This window comes from Microtus pennsylvanicus, chromosome 14 (assembly GCF_037038515.1).
Source record: "Microtus pennsylvanicus isolate mMicPen1 chromosome 14, mMicPen1.hap1, whole genome shotgun sequence".
Lineage (NCBI taxonomy): Eukaryota > Metazoa > Chordata > Mammalia > Rodentia > Cricetidae > Microtus > Microtus pennsylvanicus.
The window spans coordinates 17,510,997-17,537,193 of NC_134592.1; the positions used below are offsets into that span (position 1 = coordinate 17,510,997).

General features: G+C 45.0%; 1 protein-coding gene across 12 annotated transcripts in view; it reads left to right on the forward strand.

Annotated features, from left to right (window-relative positions):
* Ttc7b (tetratricopeptide repeat domain 7B) overlaps positions 1 to 26,197 on the forward strand; it is a 224,393-nt gene that overhangs the window by 75,869 nt on the left and 122,327 nt on the right. For all 12 annotated transcript variants that reach the window (XM_075947231.1, XM_075947235.1, XM_075947233.1 and 9 more), the window contains 2 exons: positions 19,462 to 19,540; positions 24,107 to 24,279. In XM_075947231.1, coding sequence (XP_075803346.1) covers positions 19,462 to 19,540; positions 24,107 to 24,279 — 252 coding nt within the window. The remainder of the gene's footprint in view (positions 1 to 19,461; positions 19,541 to 24,106; positions 24,280 to 26,197) is intronic.

The following is a 26,197-nucleotide window of genomic DNA, read 5'->3' on the forward strand; positions in this document are numbered from 1 at the left end:
ATCTTTTGCTCTCTCCCCTACCTCTGAGGTTGGAGGATGTCTGTGATTATACTGCATTATAATGCCTCAGGCAGGCTCTGATGGCATCTACTCTTTCTGGACTGTGCAGACTTCTACAGTGGGAAAGAATTGCCATGGCTCTAGTGCCTGAGGGCATTTGCTCCCACATTTTCCAAGACCCTGATTTTTTGAAGCCTTTAAGCATGTAGTTGAAACCTTATGGGGTGAAGTTGGATACAGAGACACATGAGACTCAGAGTGGCCTTTGTAGGCATGTCTCAAGAGTAGACCATTGAAATGACACAAGTGTACTGGAAAGAGGAGTTCACGTCCTGTCTGGGCAAAAGGAAGCCAGTTATTGCCCTTGGAGCCTTCCAGAGTGTAGGGAGCAGTCCTGGCAATTTAGAGATGTACGCAGAGTGGCCATGGCTGCTCCGGCTCTTGCCCAGAACGAACCTCACGAGCCTGCTGCCTTCCCTAGCTCAGGTGTCAAGTACATTAACATTTTACAGGGAGAGGGGCAGAGGCCCCACTCCTCTCCAGGGATAGTTCCTTTTCCCCCTCCATTGCCATTTTCCTCTTCATTCTTGTTTTGTAGAAATATTTTTAGCCAACACTTAAAACTATAGAAGGAAAGGCCAAGCTAACCCTCAGAAAATGACTGCAACATACTGAGATAATTTATGACTTTCCTTAGGTTTTACTAGAAATTTTTATTTAAAAAGAGGAGGGATTGTCTTACAGGCCCCTTGCATTTTTCTTGATAGGACAGTGTCAGCTCTAGCTCTGTCCACCAAGAAGGAAGCCTGTGTCTCTGTTCTCCAGGCAAAACCCTGCTTCTAATGAGAAGATTTGAAGACTAGTGAATTAGTGTTTTCAATTGACATTTGGTATTTCCACCTTCCCCTCTATTTTAGGTTTGTGTCTTCAGTTGTTATGCACAGTTCTTTTGGTGGTAATTCTCTGAGTTGGCATGAACACACTGTACCTTTCTTCTCCATCTTTTTCCTTCTACCTCCTTTTGGCAGCATTTGTATCCTCCCTGTCTCTGAGCTGGCTGGTTGACGGGCCCTAGTAGCCGGTTCCTTTGAATCTTGAAATGACTTCACTGACTACAATCTCCAGTCCTACTCCTAGCCCCAGGCAACTGCAGGGACTCTGTCTCTAAGGCTTTTCTTTTAGTAGAAATTTTGTGTAAATATAATTACAGCGTATGTAGTCTGGTGCTTCTCACTTCTTTCAATATGAAAGTTAATCTATATTGTAACATGCATCAGAATGGCATTCTTCTGTGTGTGTGTGTGTGTGTGTGTGCATGCACGCCCGTGTATTCGTTTGTGCTTGCCTGTGTGTACAAGTTGATGTGTTCGCTTGTATGAATGGATATGTATGTGTATGTGTGTGTGCATTCAAATGGAAGCAAGAGGGCACCTTTGAGTATCATTCCTTAGGAGCCTTTCCTCAGGAGGTCTCTCATTGGCGGCAAGGCTACCTGGCCTGCAAGCTGTCCTGTCTCTTTGTCCCATCTTTCCTTTGCTGGATTATAGGTGAATGCCACTGTGTCCGTCTTGTTGCATGGCTTGGAGGGACCTGAGCTCACACTTGTAAAGCAAGCACTTTACTGACTGAGCCATCTTCCCGTCCTCGGATGCAAGTTGTCCTTCCAATGTATCGTTAGCTACGTGTTACTGACCCATTCACCATCTGATGGACAGTCAGACTGTTGTCGTTTATGGGCCCCTATAGAAAATGACACTATGAGCATTCGTGTATAAACCTTGGGGAATGTTTCATTCCTTTGTGTGCATTCACAGGTAAGGAATTGGTTAAGTTTGTTTAGGTTTCTTAGGCAATCAATCAACTCTTTCCAAAGTGGCAATTTCATTTTAAATTTACACCAGCAATTAACTAGCGTTCCAGCTTTCTTTCATTCTCTTTAACATTAGATTCTGTCAGCTTTTTTAATTAGAGCCACTGTAATAAAATTGTCGTATCATTCCTTTTAATGTGTGTTTACTAAAGCAGCTTTCACGAGGTTATTAGCAATCCCTTTGTCTTCTGCAGTGCAGTGTCTGTTCAGAGGGGAAGTATCTACTGAGACTTTTGCTCTGTTTTCCATTGGGTTTTCTTATTGAGAGGTAAGAATTCTTTACACATCCTGGATATCAGATAGACATCTTGTGAGTGTTTTCTGTGAATCTCTGGATCAATTTGGGCTTCATTATGTGCACACGAAAACCTAAAGTTTACAGCAACAGATGCTTCCACCCCGTGGCTCTCCGTTTAGAATGGCTTTCATTTCTCTTAAAAAAAAATGTTTTGCTGGGCGGTGGTGGCGCACACCTTTAATCCCAGCACTCAGGAGGCAGAGGCAGGCGGATCTCTGTGAGTTCGAGGCCAGCCTGTTCTACAGAGTGAGTTCCAGGACAGGCTCTAAAGCTACAGAGAAACCTGTCTCAAAAAAACAAAAGAAAAAAATGTTTTCTAGAAAGTTAGATACTGTGACCCTGGAAAGGTAGAGACAAGAGGATCCCTGGGACTTAACTGGCCAGTCAGTCTGTCGAGTCAAGTCATTGTGTTCAAGTTTATCTAAAAATAAAGTAGAGGAGTAGAGAGGTGGCTCGGTGGTAAAGAGCTTGCTGCTCTTCCAGAGCAGCAGGGTTCAATTCCCAGCATCCATATCTGGCAACTCACAATTGCCTGCAACCCAACTTCAGGCAACCTGATGCCATCTTCTAGCCTCTACGGGCACAAGCACACGTGCAGCAACTTACTCACACATACACATAAATTAAAAATAATTTCAAATTAATTAATTAACCAATCAAAAAATGAGAGAGCCATTGAACTAGACTCTGAACATTGGCCTCCGTCTTCCACATCTACTTGCATACATGTGCACGCGCACACATACACACACACACACAAAAAAATAATAAAAATAAAAAATAATTTTTAAAGTATATTTTATAAGTAGCTGGGGAGATAGATAGCTTCATTTATAATGTACCTGCAAGGAGTTTGAGGCCAGTGCCCATATTTAAAGGCCAGGCCTGGTGGTCTGTGCTTGTAATCTAGGGAGATGGAAACAGGACAGTCCCTGGAGTGTGCTCTACAGCCAACCTGGCTGAATCTCCAAGCCTAGGGCACAATGGAAAGCCCTGTCTCAAAAGTGTTAAGTGGTGTCAGCTTCTGAGGAGCTCGCGTCCTCTGGCTTCCACATGTGTGCACACCAGCACATGTACGCACAGCCCACACTGCCCTTGATATTCTATAGTGCCCAGTGTACAGGGATTACTTGTTGTTGTTGTTGTTGTTTTTGAGACAGTTTCTCATTGTAGCTTTGGAGCCTGTCCTGGAACTAGCTCTTATAGACTAGGCTGGCCTCGAATTCACAGGGATTCACTTGCCTCTGCCTCCCGAGTGCTGGGATTAAAGGCGTGCGCCATCACGGCCTGGTCAGGGTTGCTTTTTTAATCCCATAAACTTAGCTTGGTTTTTCAATTAAGTATTTAATCATAATGTATCTGATATAATTATTGAAATGATCGACTTTACTGTGACTCTTTTGTTATTTGTCTATGTGTCTCTGGGGGGTTGTTCTTTGTTTTCTGTTGTTGTTTGTTTTTGTCTTACTGTGTTGACCACGATATGACTTGTGATCCTCTTGCCTCAGCCACCTGGGCAGGAGAACTACAGATGTGCTCCTCTATGGATTATAGTGTGCATGTTTATTATCACAATATTTCTCTTATATTAGTTACATTTTTATTCCTCTGGTATGCGTGCGGTCAGAGGACAACTTACAAGAGTTGGTTCTCTTCTGTCAATCATGTGGGGTCCCAGATAACAACTCAGGTCATCAGGCTTGGCAGCAAGTACCCTTACCTGCTAAATCATCTCACCAAGCATATTCCACATTAGTGATGACTTCATTTACTCCAACATAGTATCATTTTCTCCCTTTTAAAAAATTATTTTTTCTGGTAACAGTCCAGCTGGCCTTGGTGAGCTCCCAGTGGATCATCTCCACTGTCTCAGTGGGTGGGTGCACTCCTCGTGGTCCCGACATCTTTGCTCATGTTCTCACTCCTTCTGCTCCTCATTGGGACCTTGGGAGCTCAGTCCAGTGCTCCAGTGTGGGTCTCTGTCTCTATCTCCATCCATCGCCAGATGTAAGTTCTAGGATGATATGCAATATATTTGTCAGTATTGCTCTAGGGTAGGGTCATTTCAGGTTCCCTATCCTCAGCTGCCCAGGGAACTAACTGGGGACCTCAGCTTGGGCACCTGGGAGCCCCTCTAGGGTCAAGTCTCCTGCCCACCCTAAAGTGGGTCCCTTAACTCAGAATTGTGGTTCCGTGCTCCCCTATCCAACCTTCCTTTATCCCGATCCTCCTGTTTCCCCAAGTCCACCCTCCTTCCCTTCTACCTTTTCTCTCCCCATCTCCCCTAACCCCCATCCCACCCCACCCCCAAGATCCCACTTTTCCCCCCGGCAATTTTGTCTACTTCCCTTATCCAAGAGGATAACTATATGTTTTTCCTTGGGTTCACCTTCTTACTTAGCTTCTTTAGATTCGCCTATTGTAGACTCCGTGAACCCTATTTATGGCTAGAAACCAATTATGAGTGAGTACATCCCATGTTCGTCTTTGGCTCACCAAGGCCAGCTGGACTGTTACCAGAAAAAGCATGGGATAAAACTGGACTCTCGGAACATGGCGAACAATGAGGGCTGAAGAGACGCCAAGGACAATGGCACGCGGTTTTGATCCTACGCAATGTGCTGGCTTGGTGGGAGCCTAGCCAGTCTGGATGTTCACCTTCCTAGATATGGATGGAGGGGGGAGGACCTAGGACGTACCACAGGGCAGGGAACCCTGACAGCTCTTTGGACTGGAAAGGGAGGGGGAGAGGAGTGGGGGGAAGGGGAGAGGGGTGGGAGGAGGGGGAGAAGAGTGGGAGGAGGGGGAGAAGAGTGGGAGGAGGGGGAGGGAAATGGGAGGCTGGTGGGAGGAGGTGGAAATTTGTTTTTTTTCTTTTCTTTATCCTCCTTTTATCAATAAAAAAAATTTAAAAAAAAAATTATTTTTTCAAAATTTATTTTATAGATGATTAGCTGGTATAAATGTCTACGCAGCATGTGCAGGCAGAGCCCACGGAGGCCAGAAGAGGGTGTTGTGTCCTCTGAGACTGGAGTTACAGAAGATCGTGAGCCACCATGTGGGTGCTGGGAATCAAACCTGGGTCCTCTGGAAGAGCTGCCACGGCTAACTGCTGAGCCTCTCCCTTCATTGTGACACTGTTAGTGTCTTTATGTCACAGACACAGCAATACGATATACTAGCTTCCCTTTGTGTCATCTTCTTAATGTAGAAGTTTTAGAGAGAGAGACAAGGAAGCGATGTAATCTTTTCTATTTACCCACACAGTGACATTTAGCTGCTGTTATTAGCTTATTCTGGGGATTCATCTTACCATCTGCTGACATTTCCTTGTAGACTGAAGGGCTTCCTTAAGATTTCGGGTTGGCCAGGTCTGTACTTTACAGATTCTGTCACTTCCTGTTTTCTGAGAGTCCCTTTCCTCTGTGCTAGTTTCAGGGAGTTTTACTGGACACGGTGGGCAGTTTTTCTTTCAGCACCCTGGATACGTCTCCCCAAGGCCTGATAAGAAGTCAGTTTACCTTCCTGCTCTCCCCTAGGTGGGGTAACTGTTTGGGTGCTTTCCTGCCTCTCTTTTGGGTTTTATATAATATGTTGCTCTTCAGTTTTCTTCAGTCTCCATTCTGTATTGAGGAATTTCTGTTCACTTTTATTCTGTCATCTGAAAGCTCCTACTAAGCCTGCCTACAGTTCTTCTTACTGTAGGGAATGCCTGTGTTTAGTCATTTGTTTATTTGTAGACAAGGCCTCATGTAGCCCAGGCTGACTTGAACTCAGGTCTCCCTTTTTCGTCTCTTTAGTGTTTCCTACCAGCAAATGCACCATATCAGCTGTGTTTTAAAAGTCATTTTTATACATCCTTTGACCATATGACTGCTATGTAGAAGTCTTCATGTTGGCCAATTTAGAATGAATTTCTCTGAGCATGGGTTATACTTTTCTATTCTTTGTATCTTTCATAGTGAATACAGTCAATGTACGAATGCACATAGTGCATGAATTTAAAATGCAAAGAGAATGCTGACATCATATACAGAAAGTGGAGGTGACTTACAGACTCCCAGTAATTACAGTTAGTAGTGGTGTTCTTAGTCTGCATCTTTGTCATGCAAGTTAGAGTAAAGCAATTGGATAGTCGTGGATTCCCTAATCTTATTGTCCCTTCTATCCTTGAGAACTAGAATTCTTAGCATACAGATGTAACATAGAAATGGCCAAAGGAAAATCATGGTCATAAGTGTGAGAGATTCAATTGGAAACATCAGTATGAAGTCAAGAGGTATTTGTGAGGTATGGGTGGGAAGAGCTGGCCAAGGTGACTGACCCATTGGCACTGAGCATCCTTGTCTCCTAGACCATCATATCCCAGTAAAGAGAACTTTTATTCCATTCCACAGATATATTCTGTCCCATTGAGTCTTGTATATCTTTGCATGAGTCCAGACATCTAAGAAGCTGTTGAAGCCCTCTAAATCATGTGACAAGGACTTTGGACAAATATGGAGTAATTAGAATTTCAGCAGGGCTAGAAGTTACAACAGGAATATGTGTTTAAGTTCATAAACTCTCATTCAGGGAACTAAGTCAGTGTCTTAGCTGGGATTTCTGTTGCTGTGATAAGCAAGCGGCTTGGGAGGGGTGGGTTTGTTTGGTTTACGCCGCATCACTGCCCATCCTCACGTGAAGGCAGGGCAGGAGCTGGAGCAGAAGCCATGCAGCAGCACTGCTCACTGGCTTGCTCTCTGCTTTCTTAGACGCCTTTGGCCGTCACCTGTGGCTGTTAAAGATCTGTTTATTAGGATAGGGTGAGCGGTAATAGTCTGTCCTGTCATATGCTTGCATGGTGATTACAAGGATTCCTGCCCTGTAATAAACCCCAATGACAAGTTTGCTTTCTGTGGCTTTCTTTTGTGCAGTATTTTATACAGGAGAAAGCTTAGAAAATAACCGGGGGGGGGGGGTCAGTTAAAAGTAGAACAGAGCAGAATCCAGAGAGGGCAGGAATAAGAGCAGGCGTCAAGGTCCCATCAGCTTGCCTAGCTGCTGGTCAGGACTCTCTCCGTGGAACTCGCTGCCTGTCTCAGCAGGTGGGTGGGTGGGAAGCCACGTGGAAGGATGGCTAAGGTCATCCCAGTGATAGCAGGTGATGTGATCTGCGGTTCCTTGGTAGTGACATTATCTCGGGATATGTTCACTGGCAGCCAGAGGGTAGGCATCCAGCTGGCTCTGCTACTGTCCCAGCCTCTGGAGACCAAGCTGTGCCCCAAGGAGCAAGACTTGTGGGCTCTCTCAGAGGAGAGGGCGGCACGAGTGAGATCATGCCATGGGCCTTTCCTACCATGTGCTGGGAAACCTGACCACCTTCTCCAGGGCTGACTGCGTGGTGGAGAACATTCTCTAGAAGCTTGTCCTGGCAGTGGGCATACAGACTGCATCTCCACTATCCAGTCAGAGCAGCGTTGGGTTTGTCAGCTGACCCTGCCTTCTGAGCAGGGCCCTGAGGCTGAGACCATCCAGCCGAACTTCCCTCATCCTCCTAGCTCTAAGGTCTAGCCTGAATCCTTCTTCTTTCTCATCTCCTGCCTCCGGAGTGAGCTTGGCTTTGGGTTGTAGAAATTAGCTGTGTTCTCCATTTTGCGGCTGGTCTGTCCGCATGACAGAGCTTTCTTTCTGCTTTCTAGCACTAGAACTATACTGAGCCTAGGTTCAATCCCAAGTCTTCTGGTCTTCTGTTTATTGGCTTGGTGGCCATGGACATTTTTTTCTATCTTCATGTGTAAAACTGTGCATGAGAAGAATTTGATACAGCATATAAAGGAAATCAGCTTTGATTTTGCAAGTTTATTATTAAACCAAACATCATAGTGCCTGCTTTTGGCTTTCAGCCAGAAAATGTTTATATGTGCAATAGAGGGCCAGCTGGTAGGTGGGGGAGTTGGCAAATGGTTGGGGGATGCGAGGATGATGTTTTAAGAAGCAGGTCAGAGCTCTGGGGTGCTTTCTCCTCCCCATCAGGCAGAGGTACTTGTTCCTTTTCTCAAGTGAGGGAAAGCAAGACAGCTAGTGAGCCATCCTTCCTTCTCCGTGGGTTTGTCTGGCATCCGGTTCTTTCCTTCGGGTCCATGTCTCCAGGTGTCTCACATCCCATGTTCCCTTCCTTCCATCCCTTCTCATGACCACTCTCAACTTTGCCCTTTGCTCCCTCTTTCATTTCAAATTATTAGCCAGTCCCAGTCCAGCAAGTATCTGGGTCAGCTCCACAGGCCCTTTGCTGCCTCAAGCGCATGGTTCTGCTTCCTTCTTTCCCCAAAGAGAGCACTGGGCATTTTACTCAACAATTCAATGTCAGAGTCCTTCCTTTTTGCTGGTTAGTAATCAGGTGCCTGTAGGCCGCTTGTGGGTAGCGTTGGGCTTAGGACTAAAGGCTGCCCTTCGGTTTCCACCACTTCCTATCCTGGGCCCTGTGTTACCCCCTCTGTTCAAATCCTTGGGGCCCTTAGGGACATGATTCTTTAAAGCCCACAGATGTTATGTTCTTCCAAATGCTCTCTTAGATTTCTTTTTTCATTTGTCTTAGCTCTGCAATATTGTGCTCTGTTCATTTGGATATGCAGCCCCTGGTTTCCACTCACGGAACTGAAGGACCCTGAACTCTGAGTGCGAGTACGTGTGGTCTCGGAAGGGCTTCTTTCCTTTCTGCTTGCCCAGCGGAGGCCCTGGGAGATCACCGAGCCATGAAGAGTGCCTGGCCTGTGACTCTGCTGCTCAGCACTGATGAGCAGTCAGGGCTGGAACATGTCTGCCTTCTTCACTATCGTTGCCTTTTACAGTGAATACTAAGTTGGCCTCTGTCCAGAGACACTGTGTAAGAGACTGGGCCCACCTGACAGCGCAGACTATAGGCACAGCCTGTCTTCCAGACTGGATGGGTCTGAGCAGGCTCTTATCCTGGTAGAAGTGCATATAGTGGGCTGGGACTCACCTCTGCTCTTCTCATTACAGACTTAGAAAACTTGGGATTTCATTGCCAGATTTTTAGTTTGTGCTTGTTCTTCGCTAGTTCAGAGTGGTCTTCAAATGTCTGTGCTAAGAAATCGCAGTAAAGATTCCCCTTCTAAACACCTGTGAGTCCTCTCATGTTCAGTGTTAGGATTGTCTGGGCCCCACCTTATAGCCTTTGTGGGAAACTCTGCCCTCTTCCCCAGAGTGCCGGTCTCCTAGGAGATGTCCCCATCATCTTCCCAGAGAGTGAGCACAGGGACATGAAAGTTTCTTCTTTGCTTCACATGACATCACCTGTCTTGTCTGTGTGTGCACATATGTACATACCTATGTGCGTGCCTGTAGATGGTGGGAGCGGTGGGCTGTGTTCCCGCCCAGCTCCTGCATGGCTAGCTTTACACCCGAAATAACAACACACAAACTGTATTCTTTTAAACACTGCTCGGCCCGTTAGTTCTAGCCTCTTATTGGCTAACTCTCATATCTTAATTAACCCATTTCTATTAATGTGTGTAGCACCAAGAGGTGGTGGCTTACCGGGAAGGATCTTAACCTGTGTCCATCTTGGAGAGGAGAGCTATAGCGTCTGTCTCACTTCCCTTCTTCCCAGCATTCTGTTCTGTCTACTCCACCCACCTATGTTCTGACCTATCAGGCCAAGCAGTTTCTTTCTTAATTAACCAATGAAAGCAACAAATAGACAGATGACCCTCCTCCATCATGTGCTTGCATCTAGGCATGTGTGTGCCATGACTTTTTACCTACTTTCCCATCTCACTGACCCTGCTGTTGTCTTTCATCATCATAAGTTAAACCTGTGAGTCAGTCTCCTGAGCTATTCATTGTGTTGTTGGTTTTCAAAAGCTAGCAAAGCGAGTGAGCGGCTCAACCAGGGAATGCCATTTTTTCTTCAAAATTAAATGATTCTGCCAGGTGGTAGTGACATGCACTTATAATTGCAGCATTCAGGAGGCAGAGGCAGGTGGATCTCTGTGAGTTCAAGGCCAGCCTGGTCTACAGAGCAAGTTCCAGGACAGGAACCAAAGCTACAGAGAAACACTGTCTCAAAAAAAACCAAAATTAATTAATTAATTAATTTAATGGTTCTAAAGAAATAAAGGTTTTCATTTGTTATAAATTGATATTTATACATTCTAGTATCCTCCTCTTCCCCAATGGTAGAGTTTGGAGGAGGTCTTAGGGTTTTCCTGTGATTAAAAACTATGATCAAAAGCAACTTGGGGAGGAAAAGATTGGTTACAACTTGTAGTCCATCCAGGGAAGTTGGCAGGGACTCAAGGCAGAAACCTGGAGGCAGGAACTGATGGAGAGGCCATGTCCTCATGGCTTGCTCAGACTCCTTTCTGATAGCACCCAGAACCACCAGCTCAGGGGTTTCATTGCCCAGTGACCTGGGCCCTTCTACATCAATTACCAATCAAGAAAATGCTTACAGGCTTGTCTATAGGCCAGTCTGGTGGGGGCATTTTCTCAGTAAGGTTTCTCCTTCCAACATGACTCGAGCTGGCATCAACATAAAACTCACCAGCATAAAGGATAATAGCCTCAGCAGTGGTTGGCACTTACAAAACACTTCTTGCGTGTGCTTAACTGACTTTGTTTTTTCAGCAAATCGGTGAGCTGTAAAGACAGGCAAGAGAACTGGGACAGGGGTTCCCCTTACAGGAGATTTAAAGCCATGACGTTTGGCTCCAGCGCCCTCACCACTGTCTCATCTCTCAGGTTAAGTGTACAGATAAACATAAGGATTCTAAACAAATACATTTTGAAGGGCAAATTCCCCTGTGATTGATTTATATGGTTAGTTTGTTAAACGGTTGTTACACTAAGGAATCCACGTATTTATTGGATTCTAATGGGCTTCTGGGGTTAAATTAAAGATCATTGGGGGATGGAGGGATTGCTCAGTGGTTAAGAGCACTTGCTATTCTTTTTTAAATTAAATCTTTTTTAATCATTTGTATAAGGATGTGCTATACATTTCCCCCACTCCTCTTCTACTCTCTTCCCATCCCTTCCACCGTCCCCCTGCTCTCCATGCTCCTAATTTACTCAGGAGATCTTATCTTTCCCTTCTTAGGTGGCTCCATGTATGTCTCTCTTAGGGCCTCTTCATCACCTAGGCTCTCTGGGGTTGTGCCCTGTAGGCTGGTTGCCCTGTACTTTATGTCTATTGTCTACTTATGAGTGAGTACATATTACAGTTTTTTTTTCTGGGTCAGGATGATTTTTTTCTAGTCCTTTCCATTTGCCTGCAAATTTCAAATATCATTGTTTTTGCTGCTGAGTAGTACTCCATTGTGTAAATGAACCACGTTTTCCTTATCTATTCTTTGGTTGAGGAGCATCCCCGCTGTTTCCAGGCTCTGGCTATTAATGAATAATACTGCTATGAACATAGTTGACCAAATATCCTTGTGGTATGAGTGTGCAGCCTTTGGGTATATGCCAAAGAGTAGTATTGCTGGGTCTTGAGGTGGATTAATTCCCAATTTTCTGAGAAACTGCTATACTGATTTCCAAAGTGGTTGTACAAGATTGTACTCCCACCAGCAATGGAGGAGTAGTCAACAAGATAAAAACAGCAGCCTACAAAATGTGAAAAGATTCACCAACTCCACATCTGACATAGGACTTATCTCCTAATTATACAAAAAACTCAAGAAACTAGACATCAAAAGACTAAATAATCCAATAAAAAAATTGGGGCACAGATCTAAATAGAGAATTCTCAACAGAGGAATGTCAAATGGCTGAAAGACACTTAAGGAAATGCTCAGCATCCTTAGTCATCAGGGAAATGCAAATCAAATCAACTCTGAGATTCCATCTTACACCTGTCAGAATAGTTAAGATCAAAAGCACTGATGACAGCTTATGCTGGAGAGGATGTGGAAAAAGGGGAGCACTTGCTATTCTTGCAGAGTACCTGGGTTTAGTTCCAAGCACCCACATCCAAAAATCAAGGGCCCCCTTCTAACTCTGAGGGTACTAGCGTGCATACAATGTACTTTCATACATTCAGGCAAAACAGTCATACACTACAAATAAACAGTTCTGGAAGAAAACTGTAAAGCGTTGAGATGCAATTTTGTTCATGAGAGACATGATTGGTTTCGTGGCTTCCTGTGGAGGTGGGTTTTGGTGAAGATAGGTGTTCTTTGACTGTGGAGGTGGGTTTTGGTGAAGGTAGGTGTCCTTTGACTGTTCTCAAAGGTTGGGAGGCAGGAGGATTTGAAATAGAACCCATCTTCCTGTGTTTCATGTTCTGCAGAGATTTGGGGTCTGGTGCTATAAAGGACAGCTTGGAGAAGAGCAGGTTGTCCTTGCTGCGCTCTCTGGCTCTTGCAGCTGCTTGCTCTCTTTGTCACTATGGGCTTTGTTTTACATACCTTGTTGAGTGGATTTCTTTATGTCCTAAGACCTGTCCATTTAATATGAACTCCTGGAAGCCACCCTCTGGGCATGGTTTGTTGTTTTCCCGTTACCTCGTGCTCCTGGCCAGCTGACCAGTTCTACTCTTCACATGTATCATGAGGAAGCCTCAGTTGGTGGAGTCATCCAAAAAATGTTGTTAAGCCTACTTCAGCTCTCATTAGGTTTGCAATGAGACATCCAGAAGCCTGGCCTGCTTGTTCACATCTCCGTTTGACATGGTTGCCACACCCTCAGTCGCTATATCTAGACTACACCTGGCTTGTTCTGTAGAGCCCTTTGCTAATGACGCCAAGGTTGTGGGTTTGATCCCTGGCCCCTGACTACAGAAGCCATCTGTCTTCACAAATGCGTGTCCTTGGATCTGAGGTGAAGAGTGTGTTCAAAGGAAGAAGTCAGTATCCTTTGATACCAGGAAGTATGTAGTTTTTTTTTTTTATTCTCTATTTGGCTATCTGCTTCTGATGTCAGACGTTATCAGAATAGATGGTGCTGAAGTTTACAGACATGAAGGAGAAGTGAGATTCTCAAGCTGGGAACCCAGGGCCACTGATCTTTGGAAGACATGGGACATCTTGTGTTTCCACTGTTATAGATGGTGACAGTATTCACAGTGGGGGGTGCGTGGGAATCTGCTTTACTTGTTCTCCCAGTAGTCACAAAAATCCTTTGTATCCAGGGGATAGAGAAAGAGATTTCAGAGTTCAGGCCCCTGGTCACTCTTTTCTTTCTTGAGGGCTTCCTAGCTTGCTATCCGTGTCCTGCCAGCTCTGTGAGACTGTTGAGACCATGTGGGTATAAAACAAGAGCGTTTGCTTTCAAGGTGTTCAGTTTGTTTGGTGAACTAACATGTGGCAAGAGCCGTCTAGGCACAGGTTTGCATCTCTCGTGGGAGCTCCCCAAGAAGCAACACCTGCCTCTTCAAAAGGAAGCCAGGAAACTTCCATGGGAAGCCTTGGCTTTGGTCTTGAAGAATGCCTAAAAGTCCCTTGGACTCTGGAGACTAACAGAACCATGTGGAGTCACAAGGACAGAAGGGATTTCCTAAACAGCCTGCAAGTTTTCCCTCCTCCAGACTTGGACATCTCCATTGTCTGCACCGCCCTCTGAAACTTGTTAGCTTTAAAATCATGCCAGGTGCGTGCCCCGGTGTAGGAGGAAAGCCTGTTTGGTCTCCATGCTACACAGAGCTTTGCTTAGTGGTTTAAGAGGGTATGTCGTCCCTCTGTCCGCCAGTCTAAAGTTACTGAGGTAGACGAGGGAAGTGGTCTTGGTTATTTGGCTCATTGTCATTAAGGAGATACATAGCCATCTGCTGTTTGAGATCTGTATCATGGAAACACTTCTATTCTTGTAGTGTGTGAAGCCACCTGAGCTCCACAAGGCAGAGATGGCATCCCCTAGTGCATCCTCAGGGGCCTGCTGGAACCTGGTAGGAAACTGTTCAGTGATGGTGAAGCAACCTACTGCTTGAGCCCCTCAGCGCCTGTCAGTAAGAAGGAAACTGGAGAGGACCAGACTGCTTTGCTCAGGAGATCTATTACTCGCTCATCCTGTAATTGACTTTTGCTTAGAAATTCTCAACCAGAGAGACATTGAAACTGAGTTTACTCTGGAAGGGCTGTTTCCTGATCACCCGGAGCTTCCACAAACTGAGTTTTCATGACAGCTGAATGTACATTACCGCCCCGAGTCAAACTTGGAAATCAGTGGAGAATTTAGAAATCCATTGTGGGTTTGGAGAGGTCACTAGCTGCTCCTGCAGAGGACCCGTGTGATAACTCACTGTTCCAGGGCACCTGAGGCCATTTTCTGACCTCTGTGGGCACTGCATGTAGGGGGTTCACTTACATATATGCAGGCAAAACTCTCTCTCAGTCTCTCTCTCTCTCTCTCTCTCTCTCTCTCTCTCTCTCTCTCTCTCACACACACACACACACACACACACACAAATAAATATAAATAAATACATAGTAAAAGAACCTTCTTTTTCTACTCTTCTCCCAAGAAAAGAAAGGATAAATAAAAGGAAATGTTGACTTTGGCACTGAATTAGGTCATCATCATCTGAAAGGTTCTCAGGTTCTCCAGGCTCTCTCAGCCTTGGTTTTCTGCTATGACCTGATGTTGGAGCTCTGGCTCTTTCCAGAATATGTCTCCCGCTTGTTTGATAGCACATATGACCATGGACAGGAGATAATATTAAAGAGCTATAACTATTCAGGATTGTAAAAATTTATAGAGGTTCAAAGGGAGATCTTAATATAAGATCTGAGGCATAAAGTCTGTTTCAGGGAAACTTCTAGATATCAGCATAATTAAGAACATTCTGAAAAAGACTTGCATGGCATAGAAGATAATTTCAAGGAATTGACAAGTAGGGTCACATAAATTAAAAAGCTTCTTTATAGCAAAGGAAGCAATCACCAGAGTAGATACAAGTCTATAGAATGGGGAGAACATCCTTGATAATTAAACATTAGGAACTAAATCTAGGATGCATAAAGAACTGTAAATAAATTAACCCAACCCCGAATCATCTAGTTAGTAAATGGGCAATTGAACTGAGTAGACAGGTCTCAAAACACTGATCAATATTTGAGAAAGAGTTTAGTATCATTAGCTATCAAGGAAATGCAAATTAAAACTGTTAGATTCCATTTCACCGTGGTCAGAGTGACTGTCATCAAGAAAACAGAGGCCAGCAATGCTGGTGAGGATGTGGAGAAAGAGGAACCTTTGTTGACTGTTGGTAGAAATCGGTGTAGAGGTCCTCAACAACCTAAAAACAGAACTACCATATGGCCCAGCTATACCAGACTCGTATATGTGCCCAAAGGACTTGTAATCAATGAGCCACAGATAATTCATGTCCATGCTCATTGCTGAGATAGTCACTATAGCCAAGATATGGACTCAGTCTTGATCTCCTTCAGCAGAAGAATGTATAATGAAAATATGATAAACATACACAGTGGAATGACATTCTGCTGTGGAGAATAAGATGATGCTTGAGGAACGTGGATGGAATTAGAGATCATTATGTTAAGCAAAAAAAGCCATACTTAGATAAGCACTACATTTTCTTTCATATTTAAGCATGTAAGTGTGCATTGCGGGCATGTAGGTGCACGTGGTGTGTGTGTGTGTGTGTGTGTGTGTGTGTGTGTGTGTGTGTGTGTGTGTGTGCTAAAAGTAGAAAGGGAATCATAAAAGGGGAAAAGAAGGGAGCACTCTTTGGAGAGGGGAAGAGATCCAACCAGAGGAGTGTAGAGAGATTTGGAGGAGGGAAGAGGATGAATAAGAACAAGATACAATGACATATATTTATGAAAGTGCTATAATGAAACCCATTATTTATATGTTAGTTTAAATTTTTAATTTAAAAACTAAAAAGAGGGAGGACCAATTGCTGGAGAGTTGGCACCTTCCCAGCTGTGTTGGCAACCTGTGGGGCTGACAGGGAGCCCTGGAGGGTAAGTTTCTAGAGAATGCAGAAAAAAAGCAGTGAGTAAAGGGAGGAGAGAAGTGGAAGACAGTGAAGGGCAGAGGAGGCGTCGCACTGTGCAAAGTGATGGGTTTGACCAAGCAAAGGCTGTGGGACACTGGCCAGCTCTACCTGTGGGGCTGGGCACAGCAGTGGCACTGAGAGCAGAAGTAGTATCGCCTGCCAGGCGGCTGGCCACGCAGCTGGCCCTGTGACGGCAGCCCCTCTCCTCCCTGGTCTTCACTGAGCTGTTGGAGCTGCTCCAACCTGAGGGAAAGACAGCCAGTGCAGAAAGCTTCAGGAAGCAGAGTGCAGGAGACGACCCGAGTTCTGACAATTTGCCAGAGTGTGTGCTGCTCGCCCGGCAAAAACATTTGCCATAATGAATTCTGACGTCGTTGCACTGTCTCAATCAAGGGCGTTGAATTGGAATAAATGACCTCATGTTAAGGGTCTGTGGAAACCCTCAAAACCAGGGGAAATCCTTGGCTCTCCAGTTTTCTGTTTAGAGTAGAAATTTTAAGCAACAGTTTGTTCCAGATATTTAATGGGTTTAATGGATATCCAAACTAATGGTTTGGATATATGAAGGCAATCATATGGATTTTGTTCATTTCCTTCATATTGGGTGATTTCATGGTATTTGGAATGTAATTTTTGTGGGCTGATTTATTTTTTCTTCCTCGTTACTCTGATTAAATACTTACTTAGCTTACATTTTTTTTTTCTGTTCAGTGGCAAATTGGAAGTGATTGGTCGAGTAATATGTGACTTTAAGATGTTTGTTTGTCATGGACCGCTCCCTGAGAACTATAGAACTGTAGAACTTGGTGTTTGGGGTGCTTGTGGCCATTCCCTCCTCTGCTGTCCTGCCCAGATGCCACCCTCATCTGAACAGGCCCCGGCCTCAGGCCTGCTCCATGGTGCGGCTGCTCTGGATTCTTTGTTTCTGAGCAGAATTCTTCTGAGCTGAGGAGAGCTTGATTCTGAATCCTGAACATGGTCCAGGAGCAAGCTGGGAAGAGCTGGAGACAGCTTGCACTTGTTCGAAAGGCTTCCTAGGGAGTCAGTATCTCTAGCTGCCTTCCCCTCAACAGGCTCAGCCTCCTCCTGTCCTGGAGATTTTTGCATTCTTCCAGCAGAGGGCCTCGGTCCTGCATGGGAGAAACCACAGCCGGCCAGAAAGGGGAGTTGGGTTTCTCTAGCCAGCGGCATGTATCAGATAACTGAAGGCATAACCATCAGTGCAGGCGTCTTTACCTGGCCTAGGGGATTTTTTTCCAGTCTGAACCAGTACCTAAGGAGCATCTCATTAGCTGTCATCACCAGAACGTAGAATATATGCTGTTTGTCTGTGTGAGGTATTTGCATATCAGCGGCACAAAACACACATCCGAGCTCTTGGATTCGAGTTTGTTCTCTCCTCTCTTCTGCCCATGGTGGTAACAGCATGATGGAAAGCTCCCAGCTTGCTCTCTTGCCAGGCTTTGCACTTGAGCAAGCCTTTCACGTCTCTGTAAGCTAGATTGTGTGATCATTTCTGGCTAGAAAATCCCATGCTTGTAGAACTTTATCAATAGTTGATTCTGCAAAGAGGACACAGAGACGTCCTAAATGACCAGGTCCTATTTGTAGCCTCCCCACAGTTATGATGTTTAGCTTTTAGTGCTTGTTCAAGGTCTGATTTCTACAGCGGCAGCAGTGCTTTATGAGGGTCTCTCAGGGTCTCCGGAGACGCTGCTTCAGACATGCCCAGAGCACCGCCCTCTATGTCCACAGTGGGTGGACATGGTCTGCGATACAGAAATAGAGTTAGCTACCATAGCCATTCCCGTCCCACGTTAGCTGTCACTTTTCCTCCCTCCCATGTTAGTCCAGAGCTCTGAGCCTCAGCCCAGAGCAATGTATGCTGTTGCCCATGAATACAAATGGGTGAAGGCAGAGTAGATTGCATGTCCCAGGCCTAGTTCCTAATTTTTGTTCTTGTCTCTGATCGCATCCTGAACACAGGCTTCTCTTTTTATGCTACTGCAAAACGTCTGAACTTCTGTCGTCTCCTCTGTGTGGCTGAGGGGGCTGGGGAGTCTTCACATCCTGGGCCAGCCAGCCACTGTCTCAAGGTTCTGGGCTGTTCTTGTGAATGAGAGCTCTGGAAGTCACATGGGCATAGGATATGAATCAGTCACCCTCGTGGTGACTGTACCTTACAGAGTCACATTTTTATCTCATACCTTTGCATGGTTTAAAATGCCATCCAAACAAGAGTTGTCTGTCACAGCCTGCGGAGGCTCCCTGGCAGTATTGTACCTGCTGACCCATTCTGTGGGTTTCTGGAAAGATGAGATGTGTTCTAATGAGCCTGTTATAAATATCACTGAGTTACATCATAGATGGTGGCAGTGCTCAATGTAAAAGAGATGGCCGGGAGGTGTCCCCAGCCAAAGGCCAGACCCAGCATTCCAAGAAGACAAGTGGAGTTTGGATATATTGGCCAGGATTTTCTAAAAAAAATTATTTGTCCTCAGTGAAATATGTTGCTAAACATGCCTTTGTGGGGCATGTAGGATGATGAGTGAACGTGTTCTGATCTCACACAGGAAGCTCAGGCACTGGGCAGTACACAGTGGCCCTCAGAGAGGCCTTTGGCCCTTTGCTTCTCCCCCACCCCCAGACAGGGTTTTTCTGTAGCTTTGGAGCCTGTCCTGGAACTAATTCTTTTAGACCAGGCTGGCCTCAAACTCACAGAGATCTCCTTATCTCTGCTTCCCGAGTGCTGGGGATAAAGGCGTGAGCCACCACTGCCCAACTGGCCCTTTGCTTCTTTTTGTCAGTTCAGGGTTAGAGGTTCATGTGATGGACTTATCAGATAGTGATTACATGAGACCAGCCCTCCCTTTTCACGCCTTTTCTCTTTATCCTGTTCACGAATTTTCAGCAGGAAGCCTCACCACATTGCATGCGGTGCCTTGCTGATGTCCTTAACTGCCCAGTGTCACCATCTCCTTTTCAATGAAAGTACAGAGTCCAGTACCACTATAGTGGGGGCTGCAGTGAGGCTGAGAATAGACTCTTGTGAGACATCTCCTACCTTTTTTTTCTTTGCCTCAGAACTGATTTTTAGGTTTTTGTCTCCTTGAGGAAATTTGATTCAGTCTAAAAGGCACACACACAAACCATTAATGTTAGATCAGCTGCTTGAAGACAGACAGGTATGTGCAGAAAAAATAATTTGCTTGAATTCTGGCCAACAGCTTTTAGATAGACAAAAATGCATTGTAATTTGTGTATAAAATGCTTAATATTAATGCATGCCAGATGGAAACCTTGTCAAATTCTGTGTGCACACAGGAACTTGACGAGAGGAGTCGGGAGATTTAGGGAGCTTCTCAGAGCGGTGGAGACGAGAACGACCCAGAACCTGCGAATGGTAAGTGGTCTGACATGAGGCATCGGTCCTGTGGGTGCTCACACCACACACCCACGTGAGGCTGTGTGCACGCAGTAACTCACCCACTCTGTGCAGCTAGTGTGCCCACATGTTGAGTTCTTAGTCTAAGACCTTGTAACCACTGAGGGAAACCGGAACTCACTGGTAGTCTGTTCCCGTTCTTTTCCTGCCCTGCTTCTTGACAGTCACTAATCACATTCTGTTTCTCTAGATTTGCCTGTTTTGAACATTTCACATAAATAGTTGTGCAGTGTAGTCTTTTGTGACTGGCCCCTTTCATTTAGCATAAGATTCTTCCATATTGTCTCAGTATTTTCTTTCTATTGCCAAGTAACATTCTATTTTATGAATCCACCCAATCTCCTTTCAGTTGATGGGTACTTGGGTTGTTACAGCTAACGCTTCTATGAGAACATTTGCGTACAGCTTCTGCGTGGACCAGCATCTTCTTTCTTCCGCTGTACTTCCGAGTGGAGCTATTGGGCCATATGAGAACTCTGTTGAGCAGTTTGAGGAGATTCTGTTTCCCAAAGTAGCTACCCCACTTTACATTCCCACCAGCAGCGTTTCCCAGAGTCTGGCTAGCACTTGTCATCTTTTTTTTTGTGGCCCTCTTAGCAAGTGCACAATGCTATCATGGTGTTCACTTGTGTTTCCCTGATGGCCAGCGACGCTGAGCCTCCTGCTTTATGTGTTCTCTCTTGACACTTTGTGTCCTAAAAAAGGTGGGATGAGGCTTCCTGGATGTGGAAGGGATCAGATGTGTGCTTTTAATTCATATTAACATGGTAGAACATGGAGATGAGATCCTCAAGTACTAATTGTTTAGATAGTGATATGACCATAAAACTTAGAAGTACAAAGATAGTCTATCTCATGTAAACTCTGTAGAGTTTGATCACGTGAAGACCTAGTGTTCACTGTACTAATAAATATCCTCCATCACAATTAATATAACAACCCTATAGAAATTTGCAGTTTGTCTTTTATTACCCATGTTTGTCCTTAATTGTCATTGGGAATGTTCATTTGAATAAGACTAAGATATCCATATCATGGGAAATGCAGAGAGAGCTTCATTTAGACATCTGCAAGGTTTTAGAATGTGGAAATATGATTTATGGTGCTAGGCAGCTGATCAGAAGGCTTTTCTAGAATATGTGTTTGAACTAGATAAGTAACTCTACATACACACATACTTCCCACCAAGAACTTATCAGGCCTTTAATACTTTATATTGGTTTACTTATATTCAGACAAAGCATTTTGAATTTTTAGGGTCCTTTAAGGCATAAGAACCTACAATTGTATGCATGAAAATTGTTGCCAGATATCTTTTTTCTCAAATTTATTTATTCTTAGAATTCCATGACGCTTTTCAATCGATGATTTGAATTGCTTTTGAAGCATACTGAGTAGGTAGTGTTTCAAATGGACCATTTGTGTTGGCCCTCAAAGATAGACCGACAGGTAGATAGAGAGATATCATCCATTGTTTTCTTTAGGTGAGCAGGGAGGAACCTCCTCAAGTCTATGTTTTAGTCAGAACTGCCCTTGGGCCTTTCAGCCACCATCTGGTGTTCCTATGGGGGACAGTCCCCACTTTATATCACTCTGAATTGGGGTGTGTCTTTGCTCTCAGCTGTTGGGGTCATCAAGTGCCTTAACCCATTTCTAATCCATGAGTTCTGAGCCAAAGGAGTGTATGAGAATTATCTGAGGAACTGCAGGCCTTGGTTAGGGTTTCTATTGCTGTGAAGAGACATGACCATGGCAACTCTTATAAAGGAAAACATTTAATTGAAGTGGCAGCTTATAGTTTCAGAGGTTTAGTCCATTATCATCATGGCGGGGAGCATGGCAGCTGGGAGTATGGTGGTATGCAGGCAGACATGGTGCTGGAGAAGTCTACATCTTTGTCTAAAGGCAACAGGAAATCAGCTGAGACACTGGGTGCATCTTGAACATGAAGATCTCAAAACCCACCCCAACAGTGACACAGTTCCTCTAATATGGAAGCGCAAGCTTCGCCAACCCCAACAAAGCCACACCTCCCAATAGTGCCATTCTCTATGAGCTTATGGGGGCCAATTAAATTCAAACCACCAAATGTGGTTTTGGTTTTAGTCCAGTGCTCTGCCAATGATCTATATCCTTAACCTTACTGAGAAATGCCAAACAGTATGTCCTTACCTCCAGTTCTGGAATTCCAGTGGAGCAAGTCTGTGGCTGGGCCAAGAAATCTATTTCATAGCTATATGATTCTTTTTACTTTAGGTAATAGTTGCAAATGTATATTGTATTTATGAGATGGTAAAGTTGTCTTGTGAACTTGATTTGATGTGAAAGCATAGCAGAAAAGGATTTAAAGGTATTTTCATAGCATGCCACTCCTAGGTACTTTTGCCAAAGCGTTTAAACACATTTTCCAACACAAACTTGACCGTGAGTGTTCATTACGGAACCATTTCTAACATCCAACAACTGGAAACAAGATGGATTTGTGGACAAAATGGGGCATGTCTGTTTTGTTTGACAATAAAAGTTGTGGATACTATAACAACATGGCTGCATCTTGAAAATACTGCACTCCATAAAGGAGGCTGATCGCAGAGGACCATTTTGTATCCATTTCTGTGAGATCTTCTAAATAGACAAATCCATCAAGACAGAATGCACATTGGTTTTTCTGAGGGTTTGAGAGGGGAAAATGAGAAGCCACAGCTTAAAAGGTATAGGGTTTCATTTTGGGGTGACGAAAATGTCCTGGAACTAGATAGTGGTGAGGGTTGCACAACCGTGTGCATGTACTAAATGCCATTGGATTGTACCCTTTAAAACAGTCTCAGAGTGCATGGGGCTGGGGGAGGTGTGCGTGGGCTCTTTATTTCTAACATTTAGCTCATGGCCATAGTGAGTGGAGGGTAACTGACGGCTGGCACTTCCAGAAGCCTCTAGCTCCTGTGATGGCAGTGAGATCAGAGAGAAGCAGTAAGGAAGGTCCAGGAAGACAGCTTGTACCTTAGGTCCTGGAGATTGTGTTCTTATGAGATCTTTACAGATGGCTCAGCTGGGAATGATCTGGGTTAATTTAATTTCACATTTTTGTAGACATTTAAAGGCAGTGCATTCTACACAGGGATAATCAAGAAAATTTGCCTTTACCCAGTGGTTCTCAGACGCCACCAGGCTAATGATTTGGTTGCATTTAGGTTTCCTTGGGGAGTTTTAGGAAGTTCTCTTCTGGAACACATTTACTTTAAAAGCTTATTCTCGGGGAACGTCAGCGCTCTTTGTTTCTTCAAAAGAACACAAAACCTGATGGAAAACTCTGTTGCCTGAAGTTTTATTTTGCAGCTCTGGGTGATTATGGATTGAATATCCTGAGATCACGGATTCTGTTTGAAAATGGGGAATGGGGAGACACGTGTGTAGGCACACACACACGCACACACACTCACACACGGAGGAGAGAGGAAGGGAGAAGGGGAGAGAATATCAATATACCTTTATCAACAAGACCCTTCTTAGTAGGGACACACCTCTTGGGGTTCTAGGCAGAGGTGTTGCAGAGGACTTGGGATGGAATCTGCACTGGCTAGAAGAAGGTCCTGGTGTTCTGGGTTTTCACAGGGAGGTGAGAAACACACCAGCTTTGTAGAAAGCCCTTTTTCATCAGAAACTACAGCCCTCACTCTACTTTCCCTATTACACAAAGCTGGCTTCTGAGCTGCTGGGCCAGGAGGTCCCGAGTGTACTGGGAGCAGGGCACCCCACTACTCAAGTGCTACCTCCCGTGGGGGTAGCTTAACTAACTGGTCTGTGGTGCTTCCAGGAATAGGACATTGGAATATCTGCAGGTGTACACCTGGCCATGCTGAGACTCACACACACACACACACACACACACACACACACACACACACACACCCCAAAGACGGCCCTGGCTTTTCTCTGGGTTTGAGTTGTAGCAAGCATCTGCTGCCGGGTGGTGAGTACATCTGCAGTTCACCCAGGAGCTCTTAGGAAAGGCTTAGCTACGTGTTTAGTTATTTTGGGTCTAAAGTCTGTTAATGTATAGTGTAGACAAGATAGAATTGGAGGTGCATGAACTTTCTGAAACCCCTCTTCATGGGCTGGAGAATGGTTCAGTGGTTAAGTGTAGGTACTGCCCTTGCAGAGGACTGGACTTCGGTTCCTGGCACCACTCATGTCACGTGCCTTACAACCCCCGGTAATTCCAGCTCTGTGGGGATGCAAAGCTTCTGGTTTCACCTGTGCTCATATATACATATCCCCAAATATACTTATTCATAATTAAAAATAAAATAAATCTTTTAAAAAAGTGTTCAGATGTTTAGTGTATTATATTTTCTTTTGCCATAAATGTGTGTGATTTTCATATAGAAGTAAACATTTGATTCTGAGTCTTTCAAATTCTGAGTGCTGCAGTAGCGTCTCACACATAGTGACAGCTGATATAACGATGGCGTGGATGATAGGAAACACATTAATAATCACGTTGGTCTCTCTTTGTGTTCCCAGACAATAGCCAGGCAGTTGGCAGAAATCTTGTTACGGGGCATGTGTGAGCAGAGCTACTGGAGCCCCCTGGAGGATCCTCCCTGCCAGTCACCTCTGGATGACCCTCTCCGGAAAGGAGCCAACACCAAAACCTACACACTCCCTCGCAGAGCCCGCGTCTACTCAGGAGAGAAGTATGGGACTGGATGTTTTCACCTGGGGCCTCTGGGTGGGAAGGGGATGCGAGAATGGTTAAGGGCAGGTAGAAGGGCACAGGCCAGGTTTTGCCCATGTGAAGTCAGATGAGGATCCTAACTGACCAGGTCAGCAGAGGCAGGCTCGCAGCACTGCTCACCATCCAGCAGATGTCTGCCTGAGTCGGCCCCTACTCTCCGCTCAGTGCTGGACCACCTTCCTCGCTATCGCTGTTTGTGCCGGTCTGTGGGATTCTCTCTCCGTTTATCACAAGATCCCAGCATGATGCGGCAGTCAGCAGCCACTGTTATAGTCAGAGCTAATAGGCGTTCATTTCTTCAGCAGCTCCCCATCTCTTAAATCTTGTTCTTAGCCAAACCATGTGTAAGGACACTGCTTGAGAAGAGATGTCTCTTTAGAACTTATTGATTTTTGCAAGATTTAAGTTTGGGACTCGGTTTCCTCAGAGGAAAATGGGTCAGAGGGCTACTACCTTCTTAGGCTTGAGTCTTCCCTGGTCAGGAGGTAGAGGGTGGAGAGACGAGGACGAAGGCTGGGAAAAACTCACTCGCTTCTGCCCCCTCAGAGCCATTAAGTTCCCTCTCTGCCTGTGGTAAAGGACAAGGCCTAGTGGCCTTTCCTCGTCTCTCTGAAGAGCAAAGGGACTCTAATGACTGATGTTGCCACACTGAGAAGGTGCTGAGAGACTTCAGGCAGCTGCTTTGGGACCCCGGGGAGCACGCTGCGGGATAGGCCGCCTGGCTTCTGGCTCCTTGCGTGACACCCCTGGCTTTCTTTCCCCCATAGTCATCTTACTCAGTTTGCATGTTTTGTGTGGATTTGGACAGGGGAATGTGTTCTTGACTTTTCCCTGAGACTTTGTATATTTCAGTTTTGATCTTCATTTTTCTCGCCTTGCTGAAGCAGTTTACCTGATGTGCATGCTGTCCTTCCTCCTCAGGCCTTGTCTGGATTCATAAAACACCTGCTCTGGTCCCCTAACTGTGAAGTGCCGACCCCCTCAGGAGGGGCTATCCAGAAGCAGATCGGAGATTCAGATTTTAAGTGAATTTCAGGTCTTCAAAACAAAGTGTGGGTTTGCTTCTCACCCTAGCCACCTGTGAGTGTCCTAGGTGCCAGGTGCACAGAGGGTCTCAGTTACCGCCCTTCTCCAGTGACCCCGGGTGGAGCTCTCCTCGGTGCAGCCTCACCGCAGAGACAGAAACTCTCCTGTTCCCCGCTGACTGTCACTCTTCTGAGTCTTCCCACTGTGTCCTCTTCTAGCTGTGTACGGACTCCAGGAGGCAGCCCATACGAGCTCGGTTCCCTACACATACACGCAGTCTGTTTGGCTTGCACCTATTACACTGTCTGTAGCTCACATGCGCTCCAGCTCCCTACCTTAGAGTGGACATTCATTGGCTTCCAGTACACTCATAGTTATGGCTACATCACCAGAGTTGAGAGTTTTCGCTTCTCCAATAATAATGCCCAGTTCTTCTCAGGTGTCAGCCTTTCTCCCAGACCCTTAAATTCATTTGCATTTTTTGAATCCCCTTGCTCATTTCTTCCAGAAATATATGTTTAAAAGCACTGGGATTTTGATCGGAATTACCTTGAACTTGTAACTGTGAAACAATGCAGGTAATACTGTAATCTAAACAGTATTGCATCTTCTGATCTGTGAGCACAAGGTGCTTATTTATTTATTCATTCTTTCATACTTTTAAAATTGCTTCAGCAATGATTCATAGTTTTCAGGCGGTAAGGCTTGTATTTCATTTGTTAAACATATTCCTAATTTTTTGGTTATGTGCATGCATAATTCTTTTTTTCCTTTTTTCTGGAAAGGGATGTGTACTGTTTAGTTTTTATTGTAAAGGACACAGTCTAGAGTCATTTGGGAAGAAGGAAACT